This window comes from Cyprinodon variegatus, unplaced genomic scaffold (genome assembly GCF_000732505.1).
Source record: "Cyprinodon variegatus isolate N-32 unplaced genomic scaffold, C_variegatus-1.0 Scaffold234, whole genome shotgun sequence".
NCBI classification, from domain to species: Eukaryota; Metazoa; Chordata; class Actinopteri; order Cyprinodontiformes; family Cyprinodontidae; genus Cyprinodon; species Cyprinodon variegatus.
Genome location: NW_015150687.1, coordinates 175,315 through 187,909, shown reverse-complemented (window position 1 = coordinate 187,909; position 12,595 = coordinate 175,315). Strand labels below are relative to the sequence as shown.

The 12,595-nt window shown below is 39.8% G+C and overlaps 1 protein-coding gene across 1 annotated transcript in view; it reads left to right on the top strand.

Annotated features, from left to right (window-relative positions):
- The window catches only part of skiv2l2 (Ski2 like RNA helicase 2), a 25,554-nt gene that overhangs the window by 7,676 nt on the left and 5,283 nt on the right, over window positions 1-12,595 (top strand). The window contains exons 8-21 of the mRNA XM_015381448.1: window positions 474-598; window positions 1,239-1,337; window positions 1,497-1,614; window positions 1,692-1,823; window positions 3,934-4,013; window positions 4,316-4,426; window positions 8,289-8,390; window positions 9,162-9,287; window positions 9,601-9,751; window positions 9,845-10,017; window positions 10,104-10,172; window positions 11,379-11,504; window positions 11,588-11,698; window positions 11,790-11,978. Coding sequence (XP_015236934.1) covers window positions 474-598; window positions 1,239-1,337; window positions 1,497-1,614; window positions 1,692-1,823; window positions 3,934-4,013; window positions 4,316-4,426; window positions 8,289-8,390; window positions 9,162-9,287; window positions 9,601-9,751; window positions 9,845-10,017; window positions 10,104-10,172; window positions 11,379-11,504; window positions 11,588-11,698; window positions 11,790-11,978 — 1,712 coding nt within the window. The remainder of the gene's footprint in view (window positions 1-473; window positions 599-1,238; window positions 1,338-1,496; window positions 1,615-1,691; window positions 1,824-3,933; window positions 4,014-4,315; window positions 4,427-8,288; window positions 8,391-9,161; window positions 9,288-9,600; window positions 9,752-9,844; window positions 10,018-10,103; window positions 10,173-11,378; window positions 11,505-11,587; window positions 11,699-11,789; window positions 11,979-12,595) is intronic.

Below are 12,595 nucleotides of genomic sequence, written 5' to 3'. Positions count from 1 at the left end.
GGGAAAAAAAAGACGTTTACGTGCGCCTTATAGTCGTGAAAATACGGTACGTAAGGTTTTCTTACATGCTCGTTCCCATTTTCCCTTACCAGTGGTGAGTCTGACATAGTGCTAAAATTGCGAAACTTGTTTTGTAAACTAAGCTTATGTCATGTGCATTATTTTAGGTGGAGAGGGCGGGTCTTTTTTAAAAAATTTGCAAAAATCCTCCACTATACCTTTAACTAAGATATCAGACAGATTAGTAAACTAATTAATTAATTAGAACTTGTAGTCAGTGATACAGTGATAAGAATTTAGGCTTTTTTTTAATTCTTGCAGCACTGCTGTATGGCTATAAGTTGACCTGGCTTAGAGAGTTAAATTCTAACTTTATCGGCTTGGATTCTTAAGGAGGTTCAAAGCTTGTTGGCTGCTTCGTTTTCACAGCAGATAATGTTTTTGTATTGACAAGAGCTTCTGCTTTGTTTCAGAGCGTGGGGTTGTTTGGGAAGAAACCATCATCCTTCTTCCTGATAATGTGCATTATGTATTCCTGTCGGCTACCATCCCGAACGCCAAACAGTTTGCTGAATGGATCTGCCATTTACACAAGCAGGTGGGCCCAATGCACTAATTCTTAGCCTGGACAGACCGACTGACACGTTCCGTATACATGGCGCCTCGGTTTAGAAAGAAGCAGGAACAGCAGAAAGAAGCCACAACCAATCAGATAGTTATGATGCGTTACAAAAACACCTTTGTTTAAACAAAAAGAAAAGCTCTCACAGAAGCCAGTTGTTGGAGTTATAAAGATCTACCCAGCTCATTCAGTACTTAAAGAGTATAATTAAGACATTATGCTGTTGCTGCTGCAACCTTGACCTTATGGTTACAGAAAATCACAGTTACATTATGGGTAATTCTGGTGGAAGTGTAAACTCCCACCTCCAGTCATTTACAGTAGAGTCTGAGTCTTCCCAGACTGGGAACATTGGTGTTAAGTTGGGTCAGTAATTACAGATTCTATGTTTTGTTTGTTTGCAATAAACCCATAGCAGGATCACTAAGGCTTCACTGATAGTTTTTGAATTCTGTGATTTACTATTGTGATGCAGTAAACCTGCTAGTTAAATAAGTAATGTAACAGCATGTTACATTAGCAGCAAGGCAGCAGCAGCAAAACAAATTTATTTACACCAGAATTCTTGATGCTATTGTATTGTTAATAAAAGCCTGTATCTCTTGTTTTCCTGCAGCCTTGTCATGTAGTTTATACCGACTACCGTCCCACTCCGTTGCAACATTATATTTTTCCAGCAGGGGGCGATGGACTCCACCTGGTAGTCGATGAGAACGTAAGTACTCCTGAACTGAATTCATAAATTTTTATCTCGATTCAGACATTTTTTATATTTTATTGAAGGAGTCTAATCAGATTTAGTCACCAAAGTAGAGTGATTAGTTGGTATAAGATATTTTACAGATACTGTATTTGCATGTATACCTCTCCTCAGGGCGACTTCAGGGAAGATAACTTTAACACAGCGATGCAGGTTCTAAGAGATGCGGGAGACTCTGGGGGTGGAAGTGGAGGTGGCAAGTGGGATCGAGGACGAAAGGGAGGCACTAAGGGTATGTGGGTTGAAGTCTTAACGAACCCAAAAAATAACTTTGAATGATCAATTAATATAAAATAATGCTTTGTTTAGGACCATCCAGTGTTTTTAAGATAGTGAAAATGATCATGGAGAGGAACTTCCAGCCAGTGATCATTTTCAGCTTCAGTAAGAAAGACTGTGAGGCCTACGCCCTGCAGGTGTCAAAGCTGGATTTTAATAACGGTATGTGCCATTGTGGAAAGTTTTGCATACAATTTACCTTTCTACCTCTTGCATAAAGTGTATCGGTGGAGTTCAAATGGTGGAATGCTCAGGCTATGTTGTACATCTTGCAAAAAGACCTGTTCTGTTAGGCTGGTCGACTTAAAGCAGATCAAGGAGTTTTGGGTTTCACAAACAGGCGTTTTTATTCATCGTGGCATAAAAAAAAAATCTATTTTAATCCTTTTGTTGATCTTTATTCTCGGAATCTATAATCTGATTACATTCACATATCATGACCATGCATAATTAGTTCCATAGGTTTGCTGTTGTATCTGTTCAGTGAACTGATTCCTTTCGAGTATGGGAGGGAAAAAATGACCCTGGGTATAAATTTAATTCAGAAATTAAGACTCATAACTGAAATTTTCACTTGCTGGCAGGTGATGCTGCCTGAAACTTCTTTAGTCCAGCAGTGTCACCATAAGTATTTTATGATTATGGAGCTGAATAAGATGAGAATTTCCTTCATGAATTAACAAATCGTATAGAAAAAAAATGGAGCTTAAAGAGATTTCTGGCTCCCACCCTCCTGCTGCTCTCGTTTTGCCATGAAGTAACGCATTCATCTAAAATTGTATTGTGGAACAGTTTCCATCCTCGTCTTGAATAGTTTTCCCTGGATTGTGACGATATTATGAATGATGTTTGTGTAATACTGCACTCCTCCAATAAAAAGCACCAGAGGCTTTTTATTCTGTTAACGCTGTCAGCTTTTAATCAACACAGCACAAAATCTTTAATAAAATCTGTCAAAGAAAAATCAGATATCCTGGAAATTTGTGTTTTGAAATTATACAAAAAGTTTTTTCTTTTGTTTTTTTTTTTGTATGAAATCACTAAATGTTTTCTTACAGGAGGAAATTGAATCAAACTAAAGTTTTTTTTAAAGTTTAGAAGTGTTAAGCTAAGAAGGAGCTGAACAGCTGCATTTAAAATTTCCGCTACTTGTTATTTTTTTCATTTATGTTTGACATTTGTTTTTGCAAAAAGGTAAAACCATATATAGGACTGTTGTATTCCCCCAGGAGTTATGTTAATCTACGTGTCAGATAGGCAACAATAAAGAGGCTGTGCTAAAGCCGGGCGTACACTGTGCGTTTTATTTTTTTTTTCAATCGTTGCAAACAGCTACAGCTCACACTGTACGCCAAAACCGCAGGGTTTTGGCGTACAGTGTGAGTTCACGGCTCACGATGTATGTTCTCACACCATGCAGCACGACGCTCTGATGTCATCTACCTGCTCACACTGTACGTCTAAAAACCACATTGGAAAATAAAACATTTTTTATTTTCTCCCGCCCTCACAATTCCTGATCAAGAGGTGGTCGTGAGAGGCTGATCACCCCTTGTTACCCCCTGGACACTACACGACACATGATCAGGCTGAAAGTCAGGCCGATCGGAAAATTCTCGCACGACTAGAAAGTCGCCCCGAAAGGGGCAAAAAATCGCACAGTGTAAGCCCGAGTTAACTAGCCCCTTGCTAGTTTTCCTTTTTCTAACCTGCTGTTTCTCACTGCCTGTACCTTCTCTTTCTTTTTTTGCAGAGGGTGGATTTTTTTTTCTGCAGTTTATTAATTTATGCATCAAATAACCCAGAAGTTTTCATGAATTCATCAACTTCTAAAAGTTTAAATAAAACTCTCAAATATATTCCAGACAAAACTGCATCCTCATTATTATACCCAGCACTACTAGTTGGATCAGTTTTAACTCTTGATAAACTGAAAATAAGCAGCTATCGTCCTTAAGATTTGCTCAGTCAGTAGATTAATGAACAAGCTCCTCACATATTGAGACTTTGTATTCTTCATTCCACCGGCCCAGGTTTAAAAACCTTACCTGTAAAAAAAAAAAAAAAAAGCCACTGTCAAATGAAGGTCACTGGGCTGAACGTTTTGTTGAAACATTGATTAAAATAACGAAATCCTTAAGTTTCCCTGAAGGAAATGGGGAAACACTTAGAATAACCGCCAAAAGATAGTGAAAAATATTATTTGATACCATTAATGTTTTTGAGATCAAGTGGCTAAAAAAAAATGTGACGCAAATTTGGTTTGTTGCAGATGATGAGAAGCGTCTGGTTGAAGAAGTGTTTAACAACGCAGTGGACTGTCTTTCAGATGAGGACAAGAAATTGCCTCAGGTAAGCAAGGGTGGAGTGTTGCACATTTTCTTTCATACAGTTGGCACACAACCTCTAACGTGTTTTTTCCTCTAATATCTCAGGTTTTGCAACTTAATGTTGACACCTTGTAAAACCTTCCAAAACCCTCACAGTTTCCTCCAGTTACCCAGCTTGATGGAAAAAAGCTACTTTATTAAATCCAGCCTTGTTTCTGTAGCACAGCATTAGTAACAGCCATGTCACACCAACACAGGCCCAACATTTCCATCCTTGTTCTTCATCGCTACATTTAATGATCGTGGCTTTCTGGTATCCCACAGGTGGAGCATGTGTTGCCACTGTTAAAGAGAGGAATAGGCATCCATCATGGAGGCCTATTGCCCATCCTGAAAGAGACCATCGAGATCCTTTTTTCTGAGGGTCTGTTAAAGGTACGTCTATCTCTGAAAGGATACCCTTTTTTTAGTGCTGTTTTATTTTTTTCCTTTAAAGAAGTACAACACAAAAACATCTTTATTGGGATTTATGTGATAGATCAACAACATAAAGCTGATATTTAAACAGATTAAGCCCAGAACACTCTGAATTTGATTTTGTGTCCCATCCGTCTTTGTGTCGAACCAGGTCGTTGCGTTTTGAGATAATTGAAAGTCAATGGGAATGATCCCATCTGACACAATTTTCTTCAAGAGGGCTTGCGTGGCTTCGTTTGAGATAGACGATATTTTAGTCAGCAATTCATTGGCAACTTCATGGGTCTGACAGGAAGAGACACGGCCACATAGTCAAACACATCCGCATTGGGGGAAAATACAAAATATCTGTTAATCGCACAGGGAAATGGTCAGGTCTGGAGTCGCGCGGCCTACGTAAATCAGGCAGGACAGACTCATGCATAAATGATCAATGAAACATAAAAAAATAGAATAGCCATGATAGGAGTTCAGGACAGAAAAAGATAAAGTAGTGATCCTCTTTGAGGTTTGCAAAAATGAGGGACAGCAAAAAAGGCAGCTTATCACACCTCAAATCTTTAGGAGGACAGAAAACGGATATAGTTACATAATGATCCACTTTGAGCATCACACACACACAAAAAAAAAAAAAACAATGTGCAGGGAAGCTTATGATTCTCCCCTCTTTATGAAAAGAAAGCAAAACAAAACTTTAAAGACCTTTTCTTAACAGGAAGTTCCCATTATGTTTTTTAATAGAGTCCTATATAAATTCTATATCTGTTGTGGTTTTAGATGCAGCACACACTCCTTAATAGGGGTGGAACGGTTCACAAAATCCACGGTTCGGTTCGATTCACGGTTTCGTGGTCACGGTTCGATTCGGTATATGTTGATTGTTACACCGAAATCCCATAAAAATTTATGAAATTAATGAAAAAATCCCCCAAAAAATAATGGATTGTAATTATTTTAAATGATCCACGGAAACCCTGGATCATTTCCGTATGTTTGGCTGCTTTGAATTTAATCATCTCCAACGTGGAGGGGAGCCGACGGGAGCCACAGTGGGGGCTGTAGGCTTTGCTTTGAGCAGCCGGTCTGGAGCGCAGCGGGGGTTGCTGACGGAGTATGAGGGATTTCGCGGTTAGCATGACATGTTGCTGGTAGCATAAACAAAACGTGTTGCACAATGCTTGCACACCGTTGCACTTTTATCCACAACTTTCTTTCCGCCGTCATCGTAGGTCACTCTAAATGCAAAGTGGTCCCATACAGCAGACCTATAAAGTGCTGCTGGCGCGTCTTCCAACTCCTGTTCTTTCCCACTCGCCATTCCGACACAATTCTCCACAACAACTGATTTTTTTCCCTGCTACACCCGGCTACGCTGCTTCGCTTCTTCTTCTTCTTGTTTACTACAGTTGGTTGGCTTTAGTCGCAGTACCGCCACCTTCTGCTCTGGGGTGTACACGCTTCGCCTATGAGAAAAAGGAGCAGCGCATGAACCAAACGAAACACATGCAAACCGAACTGAGACAGTCGAACCGAACGATTCGGACAGTTTTCATAAATCGTCCCATCCCTACTCCTTAAGTGGGGCTTTGCTATATAGCTGCGCTGGTTGTTTTGTTTTTATTTGTTCATTTTAACAACTTTTGATAATCTGTCGAAGCAAAATGTGGCAAATTCTTCTAATGTGTGTTGCACAGAGAAATAAGTAAAAATAATCTGCACAGATCTGCTCACTCTGCTAGTTGGAGCCTCTATATGCGCAGTCAGTGTGACATGGAGAAAAATCGGATCAGAGATCAAAAAGTCACATGCAACTGGTGTGACCCGGCTTTTATCTTGCACCACCCAGGATGAGTGATTATTTGTTGCTATAGATATGGAAGCATTACTCAATGTTTTATATTGCTCTTTCACATCAGAGAATTGTATAGCTATCTGACTTTATAGACACTATGTGTCACAGCTTGCATAAGCGCTGATCAACATCTATTTTCCATTGCTGTTCATCTGCCTCTCAGGTGAAGTATCTCCCAATACTCTTTGTCTCTTTCGTCTCTTTGACTGAAATAGATCACAAAGCCTTTTCTCTGGGCGAGGACAGATAAACATGTTTTGATCTAACCCATTCTGTGGAGCTCGCTGCTGTTTTTTTTAAGGCGGTTGTCCTGCAGACAGTGATCATCATATTAGTATGAAGAGTAGAGATGCTGTGTTTAGTATGAATGAGAGCTGTAGGATTTTTACATTTATTTTCACCTGACTATATCCCCCTTTTTTTTTTTTTTTTTTTATATTGAAACTATAGGTACCATGTGCCTTTTTAGACAATGAATGTAAAAAGGGGGCTTGAATATAAATTCATTACTTTTAAAATTCTGAAAGAATCAAATAATTTTGTTGGATATCAAGATATTATTTCACAGCATCAAACCCATAAATACATTCTGTCTCATGTACAAACACATTGTATTATTAAGTATCAAAATTAGGAGATAAGGAAGTATCATGAATTGACCACTGTTTTAGTATAGGAGGTATCAAAGATGACCTTTTTATAATCAAAATGAAAGGAGAAAATAAAATGAAAAATAGAGATAGAGGGGGGAAAAAAGATGCTGGAGTGCTGTTAAAAGGTTTTTAGGTGGTTTTGATAAAAGGTTTTATATACCGGTACTTATCCTCTACTACTTTTAATACCTCTACTGCGTATTTAAAAATAGAGCAGGGAGCAAAACTGAGTATGTTTGTGCTTTATTCATGTATTTATTACAAAGTATTAATCAAACCTGGGAGCTGGCCGTGAGACAGACACATCACTGATGACACAGAGCGCTGTGATCACTCCTCTAAAACAGTTTATTGAGGCATAAATTAACTTAAAATGCAGAAGTCTGCCGGCAGAATATGTTCGCTTTTATTATCCTGGTGCCTGCAGTTTAGATTGTACCAGTTAGTTCTGACACGCGGCTGAAGCAGCTTTGCTGCTCTGGCTGCGGGGTGCAAAAGTGTGTCTGACGCGCGTTGGGCAGAGCTACTCTATCCTTTCTTTGCCTTGCAGCTATATTTGCTGTGATCAGTGGGAATAAAGTAATTTTAATATGTTTTTAAGTGAGAAAATACACCTGAAAACTTAATCAGTGCAGTCAGTTCATCCAGATTACAATCCTGTCTCCCAATGTTATTTCTGTCGGAGCCGCTCAGACCCCCACATACCGGCGGTGCGCCGACAGTAGGAATCCATTCAACAGCAGCCTCTGGCCGGGTCTCCTCCTCGCGGTTCACCACGGCGGCTGGTAGGTGTTTTTCATCAAAATAATCCAAACTGCAGGCACCATACTGGTGCCTGCATACTCGCTGCTTCTGCTGCACCTGCTGCGTCCGGTGTGAAAGCAGCATTACTTGAAATTCCTTTGTCAGACCTCCTGCAATAACAGCAAGCACAGCGTTCATTTGTTTCACCATGTTTTTCACATCGGCTGTGAGATGGGCACGCATGGAGTCACAGATTAACAGCGATGGTGATAAGTGGAAAAAACCACCTGGTCTCCTTACATACACCTCCCTCAGCCACTATTTCATCATCTCCTCAATGAGGAGATGAGTTCTGTATAAAGCACATATCGGTTCTTTTATACACAATCCACGCCCACACTTCCCCCTTTAACGTTCTCACGGTGGTCTCAAACGTCTGCAGTAACAACACACATAGAGCGCGCCGCACTATAGGGTGCGCCGCACATTTTGAGGGGGAAAAAAAGACGTTTATATGCGCCTTATAGTCGTGAAAATACGGTAATATTATTGATTTGTCTTCTTTTTCCAGGCCTTGTTTGCTACAGAGACTTTCGCCATGGGCATCAACATGCCAGCTCGCACCGTGCTCTTCACCAGCGCTCGCAAGTTCGATGGCAAGAGTCATCGCTTTGTAAGAACTCTCAATGCAACTGTTTTTCCCTATTGAATCTTTCTAAGAATCATTTTGTTCTAAAAGCGATTGCTTTTATTTGGGCCCTTTCAATGGTCACCTCTCCAGAAGTTGATTTATATAAGCAGTGAGGTTGGCAGAAACTGTGCAGGTGATGTAAATATTTCCTTGGAAAAGTCAAACACACAAAAGGAAAGCTGACTGTTTCTCTTCAGAGAGTGGTCAGTGAAAATAAAGAAGGCATCCTGTAAACATGGCTGCCTCTTTAAAACAGCTCTGGCCTGTGTTTAGTGTTCAGTTTTTACACAGCCTGTTGCTCTGAAGTCTTTATAAGGTCTTCAAACAGAGCAGGCTGCTTTGCCACATAAACAGCCACGTATTGTTTATAAGAGCTGGGGGCCGTGTGTGAAGCTGCAGACATAGAAACAGAAACGCACTAAGGATCGCAAGCACCGGGGGAAACATCTCTCCTATCCAAGTACTTCATGAAGAACATCTGGTGCCTCTGATTGTGCCAAAGCTCCACGCAGGCACTCTCGTCAAAAACACTTTGCTTTTCTTCCCTATCCATGCAAAGTTATGATAGGATGAGTTTAGGTGAAATTGAAGTCCTTTAATTTTGTTTGCAAAACAAATTGAGTTTTATCAGCTTTGTTTGAGGACCAGAAAAAAAGACTATATTTCAAACTATATACATGATTATGTTTATCTAGGACATACAGAGTGGTAGTTACTCCTGTAGCCTAACAACCTATTTATTTCTTTGCCCAGATTACATCAGGTGAGTACATCCAGATGTCTGGCCGAGCTGGAAGGAGAGGAATGGATGACAGAGGAATAGTTATTTTCATGGTGGATGAGAAGATGAGTCCAGCTGTGGGCAAACAGCTACTGAAGGTACCGTAAATCTGGATGCTATAAATAATCTTTGATCTCAACATGGCTGACTAAGTTGATTGTCTTGAGAGAGATCTTTATCATTTTCCATTAGTCTGACACATTTATTGGCCCATTGTTATAAATACTGCTATGAGCCTTTTGAAGTCGATACTAATCTGTAAATGTTTGCTCATAAAGGCTCTGATAAAATATCTGCCAGGAGTTGGAGTCAACATCAGCGCACTTGCATTGATTGCTTTTGCATGGCTTAGTTTATTCCAACTGTTTTCTGTTATTAATTTGTACAGTTTTGTTGTGACTTGCTTTGCAGGGCTCAGCAGACCCTTTGAACAGTGCCTTCCATCTAACCTACAATATGGTGCTGAACCTGCTGCGTGTAGAGGAGATCAACCCAGAGTATATGCTCGAGAAGTCATTCTACCAGTTTCAGCACTACAGGGCTTTGCCTGGCGTGGTTGAGAGTGAGCATTGACCGTTTTAACTGTAACCCTGCCAGATGTTAGTTGTAGAAATGTAGAAAGGTTAAATTAAACTGCTGCTTGTGTTTTTTGCAGAAATTAAGAAGTTAGAGGAGCAGTACCACACCATTGATATTCCCAATGAGGAGAGTGTGGTGACTTACTTTAAGATCAGGCAGCAGCTGGCCAAGCTGGGAAAAGAGATACAGGAATTCATCCACAAACCCAAATACTGCTTGCCCTTCTTACAGCCTGGGCGACTTGTGAAGGTTCGTCTTTTCTCACTTATCTTCTGGGAATGTTTCTAGACTTCCACGTTTCATTTAAAACTGCTCTTATTCTACTGATTGCACAGGTGAAAAACGAGGATGCTGATTTTGGCTGGGGGGTGGTCGTTAACTTCAGCAAGAAAACAAATACAAAGGTAAGCCAGATGTTAAGGTCACTGATGCTTTTATGTTTTATTGGAAATAAAATAATCAATACAAAATTAGGCATAATAATAATTATAATAATAATATTAATAATAAAGCCCTTTTCTTGAAAACTTTGCTGTTTGTTGAAAGGGACTCTTAACCCAAGTCACAGATCTTTAGCAACCTTTGAAAGTTTTTTTCTCTCCGATTTATCTCTGTCAGTCTTTCCCTGCCAACTGTTACCAGTGTTCTTTTAAGATAGACCATGCAGCATGATGCCACCATGGTTATCTGTGTGGGGGTTCTGTTCAGAGATATGTGTAGTGTTAGTTTTCTACCGTGACAAGGGCAACGTCTTCCACAGGTTTGCCATGCATTCCTTTAAAGCTACAGTGTGTAATAATTACAGGGATATACAGTCAGAAATGTAATATATTATACATAACTATGTTATTTATCATCATCTACGAGCTCAGCCTCTTAACCTTAATATTTGCGTTGCCTTAGAATTCGTTATTTATAATTACATAGGAGCGGGTCTCGCAGCCATGGAGGCAGACATCTTTGCGCTACGGCAGCGCAGAGCCAACAAACTAGCGATTGCGAGATCGCCCATTACGCTCGAAAGTAACTACGGCAAGTTGAGAGAGATAAACTGAGACGATACTGAACAATAGATACTAAATACTACTATAGATACTAATAAATACTATCTGTAAAATTATCTATGTAAACAAACATCATCACTTGAGAAGGTAGGTGATGCGGACGTCGTGGAAGACATTTTGTCCCGTAACGCTCGCCGTACTGTTGGGGGGGAGAAGCGGTGGGGGGGAGATGTTCATGTTGCTACGGTCTGCAGTCTGGACGTTAGATGTCGCTGAAAATTACACACTTAAGCTTAAAGCAAAAACCAGATGGACTTCTGTCCTCTGAAGGTCCAAAGTCTGTGATACTAGTTTAAAACCCAACCCTACTTAATCTATCTGACTGGTTAACTTTACTCATTTGGACTTATTTGGACCTTAAATAAAAAACAAATGGAATAAAAAGACTCTAATTGCAATGATCATTTTTTTAGATTTTTTTTTTTTTTTAATCGGAAACTACCAGAATCCATTTTATTCCCCTCCATAGTTATGCATTTTTTTTGTGTAACTTTGCTTGCAGATTAATGTGTAACTCTCTATTTTGATGTGCTTTTCCTGGTTTAGGCCCTCGCAGACTCTGAGCCGCTTTATGTGGTGGAGGTTTTGCTTCACTGTAGTAAGGAAAGTGTGAAAGACTCTGCAACTGAGGCGGCCAAGCCTGCTGCACCAGGGGAGACTGGAGAGATGCAGGTTGGTGAAATTATCAGAAAAGCCCTGAACTTTTCCAGTATAATATAGATAGCACTCACATTTCAGTCTGTTTTAATTTCCAGGTGGTTCCAGTGATGCTCCATCTCCTCACTTCAATCAGCTCGGTTCGTCTTTACATCCCCAAAGATCTCAGGCCTTTTGACAACAGACAACTCATGCTTAAGTCCATACAGGTACAAACTTTTTTCAACTTTGAATAATGGAAAAATAATGAAAAATCTATATCCAAACATTGAAACTTCTGTTTATTCGTTTTGTTTCCAGGAGGTGCAGAAACGATTCCCAGATGGCGTTCCTTTACTTGACCCCATAGATGACATGGGTATCAAAGACCCGGCCCTGAAGAAAGTGATTCAGAAAGTGGAGGCCTTTGAACACCGGATGTACACACACCCACTCCACAGTGACCCGAACTTAGAATCAGTCTACTCCCTCTGTGAGAGGAAAGCACAGGTAGGGATGTATTTGTGTACTAACAAGTTAAATGTCAAGTCTTAGGAAACCTGGGTAAATGTTAACAGTTAAACAATGGATTGTAATTGCTGCTATTCTTATAAAATGATTCAGTATTTATTTTGAGAAGGTAACTATAGCTGAAAACAACCGACAATCTTTCTTTGTCTTTAGTTTTTGACAGGCGCAGGAAGAAAGCAGCAATATTCCAACATTTTTTTTTTCTTTTCAAAGGTCATTTTAAAAACAAACTGAACACTTTTAATCAGGAATGCCACCTTATCAGATCTGTTTTATTTTTACTAAAACAACAGTTGGCCCAAACCTCCAAGTCCTAAGCATTGTTTTCCCCCGCAGTTAAATAACAAACCGTTCTCACAATCTGCCAACATGGAGATTCTGGGACTTCTACTAGAAAGATTGAAACATGTAGTTGGGATTCAGCAGTTCTTAAAGGGCTAAGCTGCTTTAATAAAAGCCGATAGTAATAAAACATTTTCAATGCAAACGTGCAACAATTTCCTATTAGAGCCACAGAAACGCAACTATCCTGTCCATGTGTGGTGTGGATGCCAGCAGATTTTTTATTTTAATTTTTTTTTGTAGAAGAGTTTGGT